General features: G+C 39.4%; 1 protein-coding gene across 3 annotated transcripts in view; it reads right to left on the reverse strand.

The window, feature by feature from the left end:
• LRRCC1 (leucine rich repeat and coiled-coil centrosomal protein 1) overlaps positions 1-20,483 on the reverse strand; it is a 40,080-nt gene that overhangs the window by 13,519 nt on the left and 6,078 nt on the right. For 2 of the 3 annotated variants that reach the window (XR_012637999.1, XM_074944160.1), the window contains exons 4-13: positions 20,209-20,376; positions 17,275-17,444; positions 16,947-17,174; positions 14,872-15,074; positions 8,747-8,948; positions 7,998-8,146; positions 7,064-7,268; positions 4,313-4,452; positions 1,157-1,358; positions 556-741 (exon numbers count right to left, since the gene is read on the reverse strand). Coding sequence is in view for 2 of the 3 variants with exons in the window: in XM_074944160.1 (XP_074800261.1) it covers positions 556-741; positions 1,157-1,358; positions 4,313-4,452; positions 7,064-7,268; positions 7,998-8,146; positions 8,747-8,948; positions 14,872-15,074; positions 16,947-17,174; positions 17,275-17,444; positions 20,209-20,376 (1,853 nt within the window). In the remaining variant the exon portion in view is untranslated. The remainder of the gene's footprint in view (positions 1-555; positions 742-1,156; positions 1,359-4,312; positions 4,453-7,063; positions 7,269-7,997; positions 8,147-8,746; positions 8,949-14,871; positions 15,075-16,946; positions 17,175-17,274; positions 17,445-20,208; positions 20,377-20,483) is intronic. The other variant, XM_074944161.1, reaches the window with a different exon arrangement.

The following is a 20,483-nucleotide window of genomic DNA, read 5'->3' on the forward strand; positions in this document are numbered from 1 at the left end:
TATTATAATATTGTAGATAATATCTTCAGAAAGTGTGCTGCACAGCAGCTAATGCAAATTATAGGTAGTCACTATTATATCATTATCTAAATCACTGTAATAATGCTAATGATATAAATCCCAGTAACAGTACTTTGTACAGTACTTCCTAAGTACTGTAAGTTAATTAATTCATGTACAAATCATTTGAAAATAACTGTTCTGCAGTTAAATATTGTCATTTCTGAGTTTACAAAAGTTCACAGTATTAAATACTCTCTGAATCTCAGTTTCAAGTAGTTACTATCATGTACAACTTGCTATCACCACAAAACAGGAGTGCAATTGTGAGGAATTGAACGCGTATTTGGCTATATTGTGCATCTGAGAAGTCTGAGTGAGAGTGAGTGATAAGACATGAGAATTGAGATTACTGTCAATATTAACATTGGCCAAAAATTGGATAAGGAAATAAACAATGTTAACTTTAAGCTGAAATATACTGAGTATTGTTAATGCTGCAACTTCTTGTCTAAAGTGCTGTATAATTTTAAAAAAAGGCTTCAAAACATTTACCTTTAGATTTGCTGTTGTTTCTTGTTTTGACTTCACTATCTCTGTAATTCTTACTTTCTGTTCTTTCACCATGGATGTTAGCTCTTGAATCAAAGCTGCTGACTGCTTTTCCTTTTGCTGAGATTGAAAAAGGGTACACTTATGTTCTGCTAACTCAGCAGTAACATTTTCAAAGCCGTCCTTAACCTGTACGATAAAAACAGGTTAATAAAAAGATTAGCTCTCCAAATCTGTGTGTGTAGGGTAGAGTGAAATTACAATCTGGTAATTTGAAATAATGGAAGTGAGATTAATTCCATACATTCCAAAGGTATTTTATATCACCTGAAGTTATTTGTTAAATTATGAACGCATAGAACTTATTCAGTCAAACCAAATGAAAAACGTTTCAAATAGTATCTCAAAAGATTAAATTGGATCTCAAAAAAAAAAATTAATTTAAAACCAACTGTTACTTTAACACTTAATTGTCATTTTTGATTAACGAACAAGGAGAGAAAAAAGTTTGGTTTTTTTTTTTTTGGTTGTTTTTAAATACACGCACAGAATTTGACAACCTCCTCGACTCCACACATTTTTCAAGATACTGTCTTAATCTTACCTCTTTAAACCTTTTGGCTTCAATAGTTAAAGCAATACGAAATTCATTTTCTAACTCCATATACTGCTGGTTTAACAAACTAATTTTCTCCTGACATTCTCTAACACGTTCTTCATGCCGTTGTTGTTCTTTAGCAATTTCTTTTGACAAGGCATCTTGGAATTCAGATCCATTCAAAGCAACTCGGGTTTCAAGTTCTCTCCTGGAGTTACCAATCACATGTACATTAAATTCAGAATTGCAGTATCTTTCAATACTATATCACTAGGTTTATTTTAAAAAAAAATTTAAAACAATATAATAAGAACAAGATAGGAACCATGTATTTACATCATTGCTCTTCATGAGATACTTTTTTGAGGGTCAAGGAGAACAGTGGGTAGATAATCCATGTTTTACACTTCAGTATAACTGTATAATTCCAACAAAGAAGGAAAACAAAAACTATTTAGCGACCATAACTGGTTTTTCACTAAAGGGAAATACCCATCAGAACCCTTAGCAGCAAGCATCAGTTAACATACCTTCATTCTCACACTACATATTCACTGACATTCATCCAATTATAAATAAGTCCCACACCCCTCACATCTCCTACTTCTATAGTAACACAAAAACATACCGCAGACTCCTCACCATCGCATTAATGTGCAAGATCTTAACCCTGACCTTGTATTTTTTTGTGGGAAAACATCACACCACAGATTTCACCAGTGCAAGGATGCCTACCAGATGTGCTTCTTGAGGTTGCTGGGGCCAATGTTAAGGTTTTGCACTACGGTGCCGTGGCAAGGAATACATTATTATTATATAGACTCTCTCCCTCACCTTCAAAGAGCATTATGTTGACATTGCTGAAAACCAACAGCCCTGTTTTGGCATTTTTATTTTCAGTTCAGTGGAAATCTAAGACTAATAGATTTAAGAAAATCTATTGTAGTTCAAATGAGGGGGATATTTACATACCTGAATTTAGAAACTGGTGGGTTCTACAGTTTTGTGCAAAAAAAAAAAAAGGGTCCAAAAATTTGGAAAGTCTTCTGAAATTTTTTGCAAAGTAAGTCTGAGACTTTTGGTCACTGGCAAATAAATAGATGGTCAAAATATCCTCAGACCTCTCATATTTACACCATTCTGTGGGTTGCTTTTCCCACTACAAACCCACACCCTCATCTGCACTTACACAAATATAGTAACTCCTCGCTTAACGCTGTAGTTGTGGTCTTGAAAAATGCAACTTTAAGTGAAACGATGTTAAATTAATCCAGTTTCCTCATAAGAATTCATGTAAATGGGGGAGATTAGGTTCCAGGGAAATTTTTTTCACCAGACAAAAGACATTATATACATATGCAGTATAGGTTTTAAATAATTTAAAACAAAATTTAATACTGTACTCAGCAATGATGATTGTGAAGCTTGGTTGAGGTAGTGGTGTCAGAGGGTAGATCTGGCTGCTCCTCTTGCTGTTCTTTCCAAAGTGCCAGGGGGTGTTCAATCCCTGGCTCTGCCCAGGCCCGCCCTCACTCCACCCCTTCCCCTAAGGCCCCACCCTTGCCCCACCTCTTCCCACCCCTGCTCCGCCCTCCCGAGCGCACCACGTCCTCACTCCTCTTCCCTGCCTCCTGAATGTCGTGGAACAGCTGTTTCGCGGCATTCAGGAGGCTCTGGGAAGGTAGGGGAGAGGAGCAAAAATGCGGCACGCAGCCTCCCTGCTCCTCCCGACTGCAGAAATCAGCTGTTTCAGGGCATTCAGGAGGCTCTGGAGGGGAGGGAGGAGGCTGCGTGCTGCATCCTTGCCCCTCCCCCTTCCCTCCTGGAGCCTCCTAAGCACCATGGAACAGCTGACTGCTAAGGGCAGAAAGCGTGGAAAGGACTGGGGGAGTTGCTCATCTGTGGGGCTGCTGGAGGTGCTGGGTGGTGGTGATGGAGGTGAGCTGAAGGGGGAGGGGGGCTCCTGGCCCACCCTGGTTCCAAGCCCCCACGATCAAACATTATTAGCAAACATTGTGCAACTTTAAATGAGTATATTCTCTAATACATCAGCGATGTAACAACAAAACAATGTTAAATGTCATCCAAGTTAAGTGAGGAGTTACTGTATAAAAATGTACAGAACCTCTGAATTTGTCCTCGAATACATATAATCCATAATTCTGTTAAAAAAATAGCAATAGAAAGGAGAAGAAAAAAAAAGTGTGTGTAAAGTATGCAATGGGGATGTAAATAAGACATTTTTAGGAAGACACAAATTAGTCCACTACTTTAATGTTCTTAAAATAAGAAATGAAAGTGTTCTTAGCCTTAGAAATTCTGCTAGGATAGAACAAATTGAAACTTTGATAGCATATGACAACATTAAACTCGTTTCCACTGAGAGTCCTGCACTATATTGTTTGTATTTTACTGAAGTATGCTGGAATAAGATTATATGACTGCTATCCCTCTGAAAGCCATTTTAAGACTATGCTATTCAGTAAGAGTTTAAACACACACAAATCAAGACCAGTATAAAAATCAGAACTACTTGCACATAATTTGTCTTGTTTGCTGTACTGAGCTATCCAAACTGCACATGTGTTAAAACCTGTTTTCCCGCAAGGTCAGCACAACTGCGATCACTGACAAAAGGACTAATCTGCTAGGATTTATCTTGAATAGATGCTGTGGGACTTGTCCATCTTTCATACTGTAAAACACTGAAAGTTAATGCAAAGAAATTTTGTATGAAAGCAATTTAAGTTTTGATATGCTTTTATCCAGGAACGAATATAAGGTATCTTTCATTCAAGTCTTTGACAGTTTTGAACAATGTAAGTCATTGATGAAAAACAAATCAAAGAAAGATTTGCGGAATACGTTTATCTGCATGGAAGTCTCAGATGAGGGAAAGTTGCTGCCCAGTATTTCCTTCTCAGCACCTACTACGGAGCTGATGAGAGAATGGAAGTAACCTCTTCTGCTATCCTCCCCAAAACCTCCAAATCTGCCATTTTAACAAAAGGGCAGACAAACAGGATAGGACTTCTCAAAATATATATTTTCAAATAAATTGGCTTAGATTCTAACCACAGCAAAACATCCCCAAACAAGCAAAGCTTTTCTAGGTTCTGCAGTATTAACATACCCTCTCTGGATTACGGTAAAGAAACAAACCTGTGCTCTTGCTCTTTTAACAGGAGAAGCTCATGTAGTTGTTGCACCTTCTCTTTCTGTTGTCGAAGAGATACTCGAAGTAACTGTACTTCTCTCTCAGTTGCTGAAGCTTTAAGTTCTGCCTCTTGAATCCGCTTCATCTGTATAAAATTTATAAAATCAGAGGAACAAGTCTTAAAACTGCTGCCTCTTCCTAAAGCTTTCAATTAGGATAAAAAACAACGGTCTTATTAAAGCAGTGTGTTTATCAGGGCTATTATTTCTGTGGCAAACACCATGACTGTTAAGGTATTTTCATAAAAGGCCACAGTTTGTGTCACCTTACCAGTCTAATACAGAACAAGACTTCTCCAAGAAATATTGAATATGCAGCCAAATTTGCAACAACGTAGTATACCCCATATCAAATGTAACAATGCTAACTGAAAATCTTCAAAGGGTTTTTGGCACTTTATAAAAGCCAAGGGATATTTACCAATTTACAGAGTAAGGATTCAGAAGGATTTTAAAAATATAAGTAGCTTGAAAGACTTATTTACCTCAATTATAAAGTCACAATTTCAGACAGAACTTTGGTGAAGCAAAGCCACTTAATCTTTAGAATACTTGGTGCAGTCTATACTTTGGACCAATAAAGTCTGTAGATTACTGATTTTGAGTTAAAGTTACTGTCACCAAAAAGCAACTATATTTCACTGTGATGAGTAAGTCAAGAGTCATTAGGCCAGAGAGAGAAAAAGCATGAGAATAACTGTACTGTAAAGCTGTTAATAGTTGATTAACAGACAAAGCACTTTCTCTGAGTATCATTCTAAAGAAACAATAATTAAAGCATTACTGATTTAAAGGGTAGAGATGGACGGGAAACAAAAACAAGCTGTTTAGTTTCCTGGTCTCAGAAAAGCAAAATAGAGAGCAGTTTTCTCTGCAGTTATTTCACTATCTTCCCAATTGATATTGGATCATCATATCAAATCAGAAGGTCAAAGGACATCTGTGATATTGCAAGTAAGCAATTTGAGATGGTATAGTTTTGAGGGAGGTAATCTCAATACCTGATGCCCTGTGTCAATGTATAAAAGCCCTGCATTTTCAATGGGACATCATCTCCTGCATGAACACTTGGGGGGAGGAAAGAGGAGGGGAGGGAAAAAAATAAGGTACAGAAGTATCTCAGTCAAGGTTTAATTTTCATTGGCAATGAGTTCTAAAGTTACCTAGGAGGGTGTCTAAAGACCAAGTCGTTCAGGCTAATCAGGTTCTGTGGATCTATTTATTCTCCACAATAAAAGCATTTTTTCTAGTTCTTCATTTCAGGACATGCTTCCCCATGACTCATGTCTAACAATCTATTTATTCCCATTGTTACTAGGGATGAAATGGGGCACAATCAAGTTTTGTTGCTGATTTTTTAATGTTCATTAAACCTGGTGACTTTTCACAGAAAGCCTTGATAAAGACTCTACAATCTACTTTGAGATGAAAATTAGCCATACAATGAAGTACAAAAATTAGATTTACAATAGGTCACAAATATCTTGTGTTCATATTAATAGAACAAATAAACTAACTATCACTGGTAAAGGTATTACTTTGGTATTAGTTCCTGAATAGTGAAGTTCTCAACCATCATGTTAACCTCAAAAATCGAGCCAACTGCACTGCATTTAGGAAAAGAACTCGATGAATATTCTAGAAAATATCTATTATTTGAACTGAAAGACAAAGCACAGTAATACAGCTGAACTGTTGAGAAGAAAATTTAGTTTCAAAGTAATCCTATCATCTGAAAATCTATAATATTCACCAATACAGGTCAATAAAACTCTGAAGACCCAAACAGTAGATAGGTATTCACCTAATAAACGGTTCTTTTTGTAGGTAATAAGATGATGTCACTGCTACCAGATGGTAAGGGATTTATTCCAGGATCTTCCCCACCACTAAAGAAATCAGGGGCTTTATGCACCACTAAATAATTACCTTTCTAAAACAAGAACAACCTCCAAACCTGTACATTTGGAAGAGTATGACTGGATTTAGTTCTTTCCCTTCCTAAGTGAAAGGCAGGATACATGCTTTGGATTTGGAGGTCATTTCCAGACTCTCAGTAATCCTAGACTACTTGTAAAATAATTTGATGACCAAAACGAGTCTAGTATCTGCTCTTTGTGCTGCATAAAAGCCAAAAAAAAAAAAAAAAAAAAAAAAAAAAAAAAAAATCCAATGCCTCTTTTGGTCATAGTATCACCATGCTTTTTCACTTTAAGAATCAAAAAGCATCTAATACACTACTGCTTATTATTATTTTGTTCTGTATAAACTTACAGGCATACAATTAATTTCTTCAGTCAAACAGACACAAGATAATTGCAAAAAAAATTTAAGTTCTTTGGTATGACTGTTAAGGCCTGTATTATCAATTTAAAGAATACATATTTTTAGGTTATTTACAAGCCTCTTTTCATTAATATATACTGTTGAAAAAAAAAAAAACACTGAATCAAAAAGTGATTGACCCTTACCCATTTTTTTATAATATGCATTTAATACTTTATTGCCTGCCCATTCTTTAAATTTGAAAGAACAGTAATTAAAAATGCATATTTAATCAAAGATTTATTTTCACAGTAAAAACTACAATTTAAAAACAGAAATTGAGGCTTTGACATTTTTTAGGGACTCTTTAGTATTTTTATGTGCTATTAGATGCCATCCCATTATTATAGGCAACCAATGCTAAATATATACCCCTGTTGCTTGTTCCTGTACTCTTTGTGTCTCCATCTTGGATAATGTTTCTTCTAAAGTTTGTAGAGCCTTTCGTTGATCTTCCTCTTTATTTCTTGCTTGATTTAACTCATTGGTAAGTCTTTCAGTTTCATCCTTCAATTGCTGGATATCAGCTTGCAGTCCTGTTTTTGTATTTCTCTCTCTCAAAATCAGTTCCTTTAACCTAAACGTTAGTGCAATAACGTAAGTACATTCCCCTCTTAATTATATTTACTAAAACAGTGGTCTCCAACCTTTTTTTATGGCCAAGATCACTTTTTGAATCTAAGGGCAACCCAGGATCTACCCCGCCCCTTCCCCAAAGCCCCGCCCCATTTCCCTCCACCCTCACTCACTTTCATGGGGCAGGGGTTTCGGAGGGGGTGTGGGCTCTGGGCTGAGCCTGGGGCAGAGGGTTGGGGTGCAGGAGTGGGTATGGGGTGCTGGCTCCTGGAGGGGGCACATACCTCCAGTGGCTCCCTTTTGGTGGCAGGTGCAGCAAGGCTAAGGCAGGCTCCCTGCCTAAGCTGGCCCTCTCTGCTCCTGGAAGGGGCCAACACATGCCTGCGGCCCCTGGGGCTTTTTGATGAGATGACCTACGCTAGTCTAGATGTTAAGAACTGTTTACTTTGAAATGGCTGGGTGTTTTCTTTCATTCAGGACTGGCAGAAGGAGGAAAGAGAACTGAATGCATATAACTCGTTAGATAGGCCACTTTGTCCATTTGGAGGACAGAAAAGACTGAGGAACACACTTTCAAAGAGGGGATTTCACTGTAAACCAAATCACCTGAAATCCTGGTATTACTTCCCTATGTATATATATTATTTTGAAAGTTTACTGCTTAACTCTTTTCTCATTTCTCTAAGCCACATAAGCAGTGTGCCTTGGATTAAGCATCTTTTTCCTTTACCTGTCTGTAGTGTACACAGCCATACTCTGAATATCCTTTTCTTCTTTTGATTGTTTCTGTAGTTCTTTGACATATTCTCCGAGTTTTTTTTCAGCTTGTTCAGCTTTCCACCTCTTCTCTTTCTCCTGATCCAGTTCTTGAACTAATGCCTGAACAAACGTATATTAAAAACCCACATTCTGAAACCTTCAAGTTTTATAAAATGATTGGCTCTTCTGCTTAAATTAGGTTAATAGCTCTTATAAAATTGGTTGTACTTTTAGGAAACTGATGGAAGACCAGAGTAGGCAAAATAATATTGGGTAAATAGAACACAGTAACCATCTAGTCCAGCCAGCCAGAGGAGTTGCATTCATCTGCTTGAGGTAGGAAAGCTTAACAGAATCACTGGCTCAGCCAACTGACTTATATACGAGGGTTATATCATTACAGCTTTGCTTTTTATTGTTTTCTACTTATTTGTAGAACAATTTATGTTGGCAGAGCATAAATTTGTAGAAGACGTCTTTTCTGGCAGCGGTGACCATTAACAATTTATTACAACACAAAACACATAGTAATACGTTGTTAAAGTGTTTTAATTTTTTTATTATTAAAAGACTTCACTACTTTTACAAAACAGTTTAGCAAAATGATCCTACTCACAACTCATTTTCGAATTTTCCTTGGACAGCCTCTGTATTCACACTTGCTGTACTGCAGGTGAAGATTACATTTTTCTATTTACTTTATTGCAAGTAAAAACATACCCTGTAAGTAGATTCCTCTGCAGTACTTGAATTCAGGTCTTCTGTTTTTCTTATTTGACTCTTTGGTCTTCCCATCAATTTCTTGGCTGATTTTCCCACCACTTCCAAGTCTGGTGTTTCTGAAGCTGAATTTACACAAGAAGAGTTCTCTTTCATTTGAGAATGCAGACACTTCGGCTTTAAGAAATTCTGCTCCTCTCTCCTGCAGTAGTAGAAAAGTTAATGTACTTAAGAAGTGTAGAAAGTTAAATGTCTCTTTACACACTAATGACATCAAGTGTCAGAAGCGCCTATATCACAAGACAACATCTGCCAATATTAGAAGCTGGAAGAGTCAACTATACTGAAATGCACATCTAAATTTAGGAGAACTAGTTGTAAACAGAATGCGAATTGACAATTATAATTAGAAGGTTAACTGTAAAAATATGCAGTACCCATGGATATGTTATTTTGAAAGCCATTTAATGGTTGTCTACAGACACTGTCAACCTAAATGTAGTAAGAGAATTTCAGAGGTTTGATTTTAAAGTCAGACCATTGGTATTAACTACATTCTAATCTCACTTTTTATATCCCGCAGTTAGCATGTAAAGGACACTAAGGCATAATTAAAAAACCGGCAAGTACAGCCATCAGGTATCGTGATCATCAGACACAAAAGGTCGTTATTATCCAAGATGGCACAAACTCAGGGCAGCTGGGCCCTCCCGCTGCTCCTACTACATTCAACTTTTAGTATGCTAGCTCAATCAGAGCTAGCATGAGTGAATCTCCTCAGGCTGAGAATTACACCCTGAGCTTGAGGTGTGGACATACTCTCAGACAGGTGCTTCAATACAGCCACTAAAAGTGGAAAGAGCATTCACTCATGGTTGAAGATCGAACAACTGGGCAAAGACCATTGTAGCAGCACAGTAGCCTTCCATTCCATAAAGGTGTAGAGGAGGATGTTTGGGTCAAATCCAGTTCAAGCAGTGGATACATGTATCTTTTGGGATTCGCAGTGGTCCTGGTCCTAAATGCGGATGCTCAAGAGGCAAGGAAGAGAAAGACAAGTAATCAGCAAGGACAGAGACAGAAAAAGTGAATGGTGCCCTACATAAAAGGATTACATGAATGAGTCTAATCATTTGTTTCTTCATTCATAAAAATAAGGAGGAGGTCAAGTTGGAAAAAAAATCCACATTTTTAGTTTGTACAGTGATCCAAGGAAAGATTTTGACACAGCAGCATGTGGGTTTCTTCGATTTGTTTGAAAAACAAAAACAAAACATCTCCTTCCTTGGGCAGGAGAGAAAAAGCAAGAACAGAGGATTTAAATGTGTGATGATAAAGAAAAACTAAGGACCACAAAGTGTAAATAAATGTAAGTACACATATATTAAGGTATATAAGCAGTCTACCTGGATGCTCGGTACATAACTCAATTGCTGACATTTTATCTATTGATTAGGTTCTCTGTGACCTTTTGAGGAGTCAAGATTCTGGAAACAGTTTTGAAATAATCTATTCCTGGGCTCCAAAATGAAAATTTACTGATCCTTAGTGAAATCCAAAGAACAACTAACTGTGGAAGTTATATTATTCATAAGCCACAGATGAATCAATAACCAATTTCATTTCCACGATGTGGGTATACAAATACCTTAACATAAGAAGAGAATACACTCTCTTTAAAAAATAAAAGATGTATGAATGATAGGAAAGGGGTAAATACAAGAGAAACAAATACTAACAGCCAACTATTTCCATGTGAAGTCATAAACTTGTGCTATTTAATCTTTTACTGTAAGTGGAGTTATTATAGAAAATGGTTAACTGACCTGAACTTGCAGTCCTTAGCAAAGTCTCCGCTTTCCACAATAAAGTCCCAAAAGTTTGACCTATATTCTTTGTTTCCAAATGCAAGGTCATGCATTCGGCTAAGTTAAAACATGTTGTTCATATGAACCAGGCCATATAGGTTGCTCTGTATAACTAAATTAGTGAGTAGTAAATGATAAGGACCAATTTTTGCATCATCTGCAAATTTAACCAGCAATGATTTTATTTTTTTTTTCATATAATTGAAAAAGATAATAAATCACACTGGACCAAGAAACAAATCTGTGGGGGACCTCGCTAGAAACACATCCACTGGATGATCCCCTCACCCAGTGATGAGCTGCCAAAATCTTAACAACCAGTTCCCTATAAAAAGTTCTGATATAAGGGATGTGCCAAGAGGTGGAGGGGGTGGGAGGGTGTAGTGGCAGGGAAGAGATTGCACAGAGACAAAAGGGGCTTGTTGCAGGGGGTGCAGTGGCAGGGAGGGAGTGGCACAAGGGAGAAGTAGGCAGGAGGGGATTGTTACAAGGGGCTGGCTGGCAGGCAGGGGTGTGTATGTGCCTGGGGTTGTTGCGGGGGGGGGGGGAGGGGTTTGCACAAGGGAGGAGTGGGCAGGAGGGAGATGGCAAGTGGGGGGTCCCCGAGGTTGATGCAGGGGTGAGGGTGACCGTGGCTGGCTTGGGGGGGTTGCCGGGTGGAGGCTGCCCAGAGGCAAAAGTGGCAGGACAGGGTAGGTTGTTGGGGTGGTGGGTGCATAGGGGAGAAGGTAGCTGGTCAGTGGCTGTTGGAGGGGTGGCACTGGCTGGGGGAGGGGTGCCCGGGTCGCTCCCACATACACCATTCCCCAGGCCAGGGACTGGACCTGCCCATTCCCCAGCGCTCCGCGGGCCCCTGCAGCTCCCCGTGGCCTGGCTAGGTACCTTTCAGGTGGAGTAGACACTCAGCTTCTCCGCCCGAAGAGTGGAGCGCAGCTGCGCCTTCTTCCCAGCGCCGCGGGCTGAGCTGGAATCCCCACCACCCCTGGCACTTTCAGCAGTGGCGCAGGCAACCAGCCCCCCTGAGCCCAAGCTGGGCTCCCCGGGGCTCTCAGCAGCAGTGCAGGCAGGCAGCCAGCCCCCGCACACCCAAGCCGGGCTCCCCACTGCCCCCGGGGCTCTCAGTGGGGGCGGCCGCTGCTGAGAGCCCCAGGGACAATGGGGAGCTCAGCTCGGCCCGCAGCACGGGGAAGAAGGCGCAACTGCTAGTGCTAGACCCTCCCCTTCCCTGCTCCACTGCTGGCTGCTCCCCCGGGTGGAGGGACTGGCTGCGCCACGGGCAGCCCCTCTGGAGCCAGGAGACGGGGAGCAGTGGCAGCCTTGTGCTCCGCTGTTTAAAAAAATTTGGGGGGCACCGCTTTTTGGTGCTCCCAACCACTTGGTGCCCTAGGCGGCCGCCTAATCGTTGCACCGGCCCTGCCCGACAGACCCCCCCCGGAACTCCCACACCTACCCAACCCCCCGTCCCTTGACCACTCCCCCCAGAACCACCACCCCCTACAACTGCTCTCTGCCCCTTATCCAACCCCTCCTCCCAGCCCCGGCCCGGCCCCCTTACCATGCTGCTCAGGGCAGCATGTATGGATGCCGCGCGGCCTGCTGGAGCTCACAGCCCCACCCCTTTACCATGCTACTCAAAGCGGCATGAGCTGCAGAGCTGCCCAGGAGCAGTCCAGAGTGCTGGCGCCTGCGGCGTGGCACAGCACACTGAGGCTCTGCGAGAGGGGGGACGGCAGAAGAGGGGCTGGGGGAGCCTCCCCGGCTGGGAGCTCAGGGAGCTATAACAATTTTTACCAACCGGTTCTAAAACTGGTTCAAAATTTAACAACCGGTTCGTGTGAACCGGTGCGAACTGGCTCCAGCTCACCACTGCCCTCACCCTTAAACCGGATCTAGACTACTGCGGCAAACTGATCTAAGTTACACTACTTCAGTTACGTAAACACCACAACATAACTGAACTAGCTAGATCCACTTACCACGGTATCTATACTGTGCTGTGTCGATGGGAGACACAGTCCTGCTGACCTACCTTAGTCTTTTAGGGGAGAGGGAGTACAAAAATTGATGGGAGTGCGCTCTCCAATCGATTTAGCGAGTCTTCACCAGATCTGCTAAATTGATGCCACGGCATCGACTGCAGCAGTGCTGATTTAGCTCCGTAGTGAAGACATGGCCTTAGTTTCTTTTCGAGCTTTCAATTAGGCCAGCTGTGCCAATTTCCACCCCACCACCCCCATCAGAATGTTGCACAATACTAAAATTAAATCTTTCACATAGTTTGTCAGCAGCTACCCTTATCAAGCTTGTAAACTTATCAAAAATGCTGTCAAATTAGACAAGACCTATTCTGTATAAGGCCATATCAACCAACATGATTTTTTTTTTTTTTTTAAACTGACTGCAATCTATACCAATCTTTCCCCCATTTTGTTTGGGATCAGCATCAGACTAACAAACCTAAAGTTATCTGGGTCAACCCGTTTAACCTTTCTAAATATATGTACATTAGCTTTTTTCCAGTGCTTAAAACCAAGTAAAGTAAAAACATCCGTGTTGTTTGGTTCTTTGTCTACAAGCCTACTTCCAAGGAAATTAGGATCTTTAAGAGCAGCCTCAGTAAGCAGAACATTTTGACTAATTATGCCCATCTGCAGCTCCCCCTAGTTTCAACTAAATAAAATATTCTCATTTCCTGTGCTAAAATGGTTTTGTGAAATGTATTTTATCCCAGATGTGACAGCACTACAGTATTGTTTCATCCACGACTTGTGTCGAATTTACAACTGCATCCACATAGAGTCCCAGTCATTTCAATGGGGCTCTGAGGACACAGTTGCAGGATCAGGACCTAGTTTGTAAAATGCTTTGGGATCCTTCGTTGAAATACACTATACACATGTAAGACCTATCACACTATTACAGTATTTGGGTAAATGAATATTTATGCTCTTGAACAGTGGTTCTCAACCTATTTACCATGGTGGGCCACATATACAGCTCTCTATGCGTAATGTGAGCAGCAACCACACACACACACACACACACTACCTGTATGACCCTGATGATGTCACATGGACTGCAGCTGTGTGCTGATTGGGCCGCAAGTGACCTGCGAGCTGAGAACCACTGCTCTGTATCTGTTTAACAAACTTATCATATTTTCACTGTGATTTTCAAGTATCTTGAGAATGTCCTAGCAGTTAGAAATTGCCCTCCTGTAAAAATCAAGTAGTTTCTAAAGTATGCTGTCTGACCTACGCTGACATTTTCTTACAAGCGTAACTGAAAGTTCTAATGATCAAAGGCAGCACTGAAAGGAAGGTTCTTTGCCTTCATGTGGGATCACTGTAGAAGTACTGATGAACCAAAATACTATAACATTTGTCATAACACATTAAGTACCACTCTGTCCACAGGGTTTTACTTTAAAGGGAAGCTACCTGCATATGTTGAGGGAAAAACAGTTCAATACAATCTGTCATCACAGCCATCTACTAATGCAATACTTCCCACAGAATGGGACATGACCCTCTGTGGGAAGCACAAAGGACTATCCAGGGATGTATGGATAGATTACATTTGTTTCTTCAGAGTCTGAGCTTTCATTAAAAAAAGTCTTTAGTTGTCATGGTTATGGAGAGAACCTTCAAAAACATGACAAGTACATCAGTGTAGCAATGTCTGCTTCAGTTTGCATGGAGTCTAAAGCAGCATGTGGTATGAATTGTCCTGTTCATTTAAATGGAATTAACTCAGATGCCAGTGAGGATGTTTCAGATGTCAACTTTGTTAATTAACCATTCACTATGCAAAGCATGTAAGAAAAGAAAAAGTTAAATTAAAATCTGCACCAACCTACCCCATCATTTCTTGAAGTGGGAGGCATGAAAGGCTAATATTAGGAAAAAAAAAAAGGCAGAATATGGAGTTAAAAAAAAACCTAAAGTAAAAAACAAAAAAAAAAACCCCAACCATGATGGGATTACAGGAAGAACACAACAACTGGTTAATTGATTGTATTTTCCTGATGAGGAAAAGCTTTCAGAAGTTTAAGAAACATCGCACTAACCAATGAAGAGAACATGAAAGAAATTTCTAAGAACTGGGAACTTCATTAATGCTATAAAAATCACCACCACAGGCATCATGCATCTTTATCACCTCAAATCCTGAATTCGTTCAGCTCTAACTTAAAATTTTGTAAGTACTCAACCTTTTTAAACCTTTTGGGTATTTTTGTGTCCGATCTGAATGTACCTGTCAGTTACGTTGCCTTTCAGATGATTAGCATGGTGCTTAGTAGACAAAGTAGATTTACGATAATTAGGGATCTTGCTTCTTTTAGCCAGCTTTCTGTTATTCTCTTTTCCACTTTCACACTCACTCTCAGAAGTCAGATCTGTGTCTCTCTTTGCTTTGAGAACTTTCAAAGGAGTGCCTGTTCTTGAACAATTAGACACCTAAGAACAAAAACAAGTAAAAAGTTGTTAGTCTAAAAAATATAAAAAATAAAAGTTACTTAAGTAGTTTCTAAAGTGTTTTTTTTAAATCTACTTTGAAGGATTAGGGTTTTGATAGAAACAGATTTACTGTTTGAGGGAACTGGGATTATTTAGTCTGCAGAAGAGAAGAATGGAGGGGGGAGGGATTTGATAGCTGCTTTCAACTACCTGAAAGGGGGTTCCAAAGAGGCTGGATCTAGACTGTTCTCAGTGATAGCAGATGACAGAACAAGGAGTAATGGTCTCAAGTTGCAGTGGGGGAGGTTTAGGTTGGATATTAGAAAAAACTTTTTCACTAGGAGGGTGGTGAAGCACTAGTATGGGTTACCTAGGGAGCTGGTGGAATCTCCTTCCTTTGAGGTTTTTAAGGTCAGGCTTGACAAAGCCCTGGCTGGGATGATTTAGTTGGGGATTGGTCCTGCTTTGAACAGGGGGTTGGACTAGATGACCTCCTGAGGTCCCTTCCAACCCTGATATTCGTTAGTTCATAGAATCAATCACAGAAGATTCCACATACAGTAGCTACATTTCTCCCCCTTTGTCAGCCAACCATTTCAGCCTCTCTTCTCATGTTGGAAACCTAGCTATGCTGGCAGAACAGTGTGCCAGATCATGGGTAATTGCTTAGTCATTACTCTTTGAAACTTCTGCAATTACCAAAGAAGGTTGTTAAAAAGTTGTTTCTCATAAGGAATAGTTAAAACTCTTAACTACTTTCAGTTCACATGAAAGGAAAAAAAAATTCCCCAGTATAAAGTTATCTGACAACAAGGTTATAAACATAAACATGGGAATAAAGTATTCTAATAATTTGCTCCCTCATCAGGATGGAGGAACTACAAAATTGAAGACCCTATATTTTAGTTCAGCCCATCTTCTAAGGATTAGGGCCCAGCATTGAACAAAGGTATGCGCCCCCAAATCATGCCCCCCTTCTACCCAGTGAAATTATACTGGTTCAACTCTACAGATGTAGGTGCCAGAGAGCACCTTATGTATTAATTTATCTTATCAAGTTTGTTCATAACTAGAGATCATAGAAATGTAAGGCTGGAAGGAACCTCAAGAGGTAATCTACTCCATCCCCTCCACACTGAATTAAACATACCTAGATAAACATTTTGTCTGGGATGGGCTAACTTATTCTTAAATACCACCAATGACAGCCTGTTCCATTGGTAAATTATACTTATAGTTAGGAACACTTTCCTAACATCTACTGGAAATCTCCCTTGCTGAAAATTAGTTCTAGTCCTACCCTTGGTGGACGTGGAAAACAACTGCATCTATTGCTTGTGTGCATTTAGTCAAGCTCTTATAAATATGCCAGGGACACCATGTACTACCATTAAAAAAAAAAACCCCCAAAACAAAAACAAAAAACCACCACCACTATACACTGGAAAATATCCCCTCCACCCCCAATGGTAAATTCAGACTGATTGGGCCATTATTTTGTATCATTAACAACTTTCACAGTGCTAGGATTTTACCACTTTTCATATTTCTAACTGGTTTGTGGCATGTGTCAAAGGATTAAGAAAAATATTAACGTCGTACCCAGATAACAGACAGCACAATGAACTAAATGGACCACACATTTGATCCAGTATGCAAATTCCTATGATCTGTTGTAAGTATTGTCTATAGTTTTTCAAGTTTATGAATGTTCTTATATTGTCCACTCATCACTTGTGGCACCTGATTACCTCCAAAATGAGTGCGCATACATTAATATACACATTTCTCTCCTCACTCTGCCACACCTATATCAGCCAGCAAGATGCACATCTGAAACATAAAAAAGGCCTTTATGTAAATGTGATGTACCTTAAGACTAGTAACCTTCTGCAAGAGCTGTGAAATTTGATCCTCTAGTTTTTTGATCCTCATCTCATTGTATAAGTCATTATCAATTTTAGCCCTTTCTGGTTCTGAAGAGGAGACTGGTTCTGAAGAAGAACTGAAGGTGCTTTGTGTTGGTATACTTGCACGTTGTCGAAACTGAGCTAACACCTTATCAATATGAGGGGTGATCACTCGAAAATTAACACAACTCTTAAATAAATAAATAAAAAAAGAGATTCAATAATCATATTCAACATAGCAATAATTAAATTAGTACAGTTTTTACACTTGAAAATAGCAGTGAGAGCACCTGTTCTTCATGGCAAGGGACACTGGATGAAACCAAACAATCCAAGAGACCTTCTAAACACTGCAAATCTGATGAATTCTCTTCTGTCAAATTTACTGGTTCACCAAATACATTCCTTCCATCTAGGACTGTTAGCTGAGGCACAGTCTGAAGAATGATCTCTCTGTAACCTTTAGGGATGAATTATTCATAAATTTATTTCAATTTAAATATAAAAAAAAATACCTGCCAGATTCTAGGCACCCTACCTTCTATTAGAAGTAAAATATATAACATTAAAAGCAAGAAGAGCCACAAATGCCTTCCCCCAATATAAAGCGGCCAGTCAACAGGAAACATTACAGAACAAAATCCTCCAGGAAGTTGATAGGTGAAGCCTTACTACATTGGGCTTTTTTTTGCACTATTGTAGCTACAGTGACATAACTGCACTGGGTAAACCCCAGTGTACAGATGCTACACCAATGTTTGCATGAGGATTGAATAAAACTACCTTGTATGTCCTGGATATGTAAGAAAAAAATAGAAGACATGTTTTGATAAACCAACCGATTTATTAAGTAAAAGGAAATATTATCTGTTGTTAGGGAACTGAAGTGATGGTGACTAGAAGCAATCTCCTTTAAGATTTCAGACCTAGTGAATCTCATCCTCTCACAGCTAGTTTTTATTCACAGAGTGGAAGAGGAAAACAAGCTTTACTGCTTTTTTTAATCCCAATAAATTTAACTTTCAATAAACTGGTCATTGACTTGAACTAGTTAGATAAACTGAAATGAAGAAAATATTCTCTGTGTAACAGATAATACGAAGATAATATATCTGGTTGCAGTAAGTTTATTACTATTTTGTGAATCACTGTGGGTTAGGAATTTTATTTCACTCCACAGGGGAATGTTACCACAGCTGTTCCAGGAACTAAAAACAGCGTGGGGTGATTACTGCAGTCCCTGGGATTCTACACAGCTCCAGAGAAGGATCACCCTTGGGGTGTTTGATATATACTGTTCAAACACGTATCAGAGGCCCAAGAAAAAACAAAACCCAAAACGGTTTTTGGAGCAAAAAGACTTCATTTAACATGACAGAGGGACTTTCCTTTTGGATTCAACAAACTGGCATGATCTGTGGTCCAAGAGTGATCTAGCCCACCTGAAGAGTTGGAAGAATTAAACCTGCCATGGTCCCCATAAAACTGATGTGTGATATGTTTAGTATTCGTCTACATCTCTTATTGTTTTGTACATTTTCTCTGTATGCTTTTGTACTTAAATAAATGTACTCTGCTTTGAAAGAGCTGTTTTATCAGTAACCTGTCACTGTCATTGTCCAGGGCCTGGATGTTTGTCAAGCCTGTGTGGAATAAACATAGTGAAGTGAAAGTGCAGCCTAAAACCGCTGCTCAGAAAGGAGTGGGACGTGGGTCCCTGCCCAGAGAGAAGTGACAGAGAGAGGAACCTGAGGGGCATTCCTGGAGCAGACCACAAAGGGTTGAGTAACTCCTTGAAACTGACACTTACCACCTGCAAAAGAAGCTACTGCTGTCAAAAGCTGATGTAGCACTTCAACAAACTGGTTCCAGGTGCTTAGCCAGCAACTTCAGTGCCTAGCTAGAGACTTCAGCGACTCCACCAGTGGTTTCTTTACAACTTCAGCAACAAACATGTACTGCTTTAATATTAAATTTTTATTTCAATGGTTTTAACATAGCTTGTCTTAATTTCAAATGGTTTATAAAAAGTAATTTAAATTAAAAAAAACTTTTCAATTTTTTTTGTTTTTAAATTGCTGATTGTTTTTTAACAGATTTTGCACAAGCTTTCCAAAAATGTCATCTCTGTGCAGAAACCAAAACATGGGTCACTGTTTGGACTGAAGTTAAGATTTTGTACGGTATGAACCTGCAATTCCAGAAGTATACTACAGAAACTGTTTTTTCAACATTAACTACAGTGTTCACTATTGGCAACTGCTATAAAACACCTTCGCGCTAAAGGTAACTGAAATGTAACTCACAATTTTCAGCATAATATTTATCCAAGGCATTCTTTCTTTAATAAGATTTTCAGTTTAAACGTGTCATCTTTAAAAATGCATTTTCCTAATCAGCATACTACATATTAAGTGTAATTATTTCCTTTAATTCACAACTTCAGTTCAGGCTCACTGTGTTCTGGAATGGTACCACTGAATACATTGGGACAAACTTAGCGCTTGGAGGATCAAAATTAATTCCCTATGAGATGTATGAACGACTGATAACTCAAGTATTATCACTCTCATCACCAGCATGCAGAACATAATCATATTTTAGTTATACCATGACACTTCTCTGAACATGTTGAGAGCACCCCAATACAATTCTATGAAGGAGCTGAAGAAAAAAAATTTTCAGTTCCCAAATTTTGTCCAGTGTGGTCCACATTTTAATACAGATTGTTTCACAGAACTCCTCTATGCCCATTTGCAACTGACTAAAATCCCTGCCACAGCAATTAGTGTGTTTAGATGCCTTAATGCTATTTAGCAGCTGGAAACAAAAACAGGCAGCACCAGATGACCAGCCAGTTCTCAGCTGACCTTTGACAACTGCTGCTTTTGAAAACAAACAGTTTCTCTGATCAGGCCTTAATGTTTAAATGTAGCAAAAAATTTATATATATAAAAAGACGACTTTCAGCATGCATGGTACATTGTATAAGTAGAAAGGAAGAAAAACTTCAATGGTTTTGACAACATGAATCAGGGAGTAGAGAGATTTGATCACAAAGGTCACCACAGTATGACAGAATTTAGGTTTTTGATGGCTGGCCATAATTTATGAATCAAGCTACTAGTTGCAGAAACTAGATCACAGGATTATAAGACACAGAAGCCACTGATGTTTGGACAGTAACTAGAATTCAAAGTAATTATCTAGTATATTATTCATACCTGTTGTGTCACAGACTGGATTGCCCTTTCCATTTTTTTCTAAATTAAGACTGGTCAAGAAGTGCAGTCCCATCATACATTGAAGTAAATGGTTAATACTGCTTATGCAGTTGCTGTGGAGATCAATGTGACTAATTTTATGACTGGTTCCACGAAGGTCCAGAAATCCTGTAAAATTTAGAAAAACACAAAGCAGTGACTTCTATTACAAACAAGTATTTAAGAACAAACATTTCCTAAGTTGGTATAAGACATTTTACAGGAAAGCTAACAAC

The sequence above is a fragment of the Natator depressus genome, chromosome 2 (genome assembly GCF_965152275.1).
Source record: "Natator depressus isolate rNatDep1 chromosome 2, rNatDep2.hap1, whole genome shotgun sequence".
Classification (NCBI taxonomy): domain Eukaryota; kingdom Metazoa; phylum Chordata; order Testudines; family Cheloniidae; genus Natator; species Natator depressus.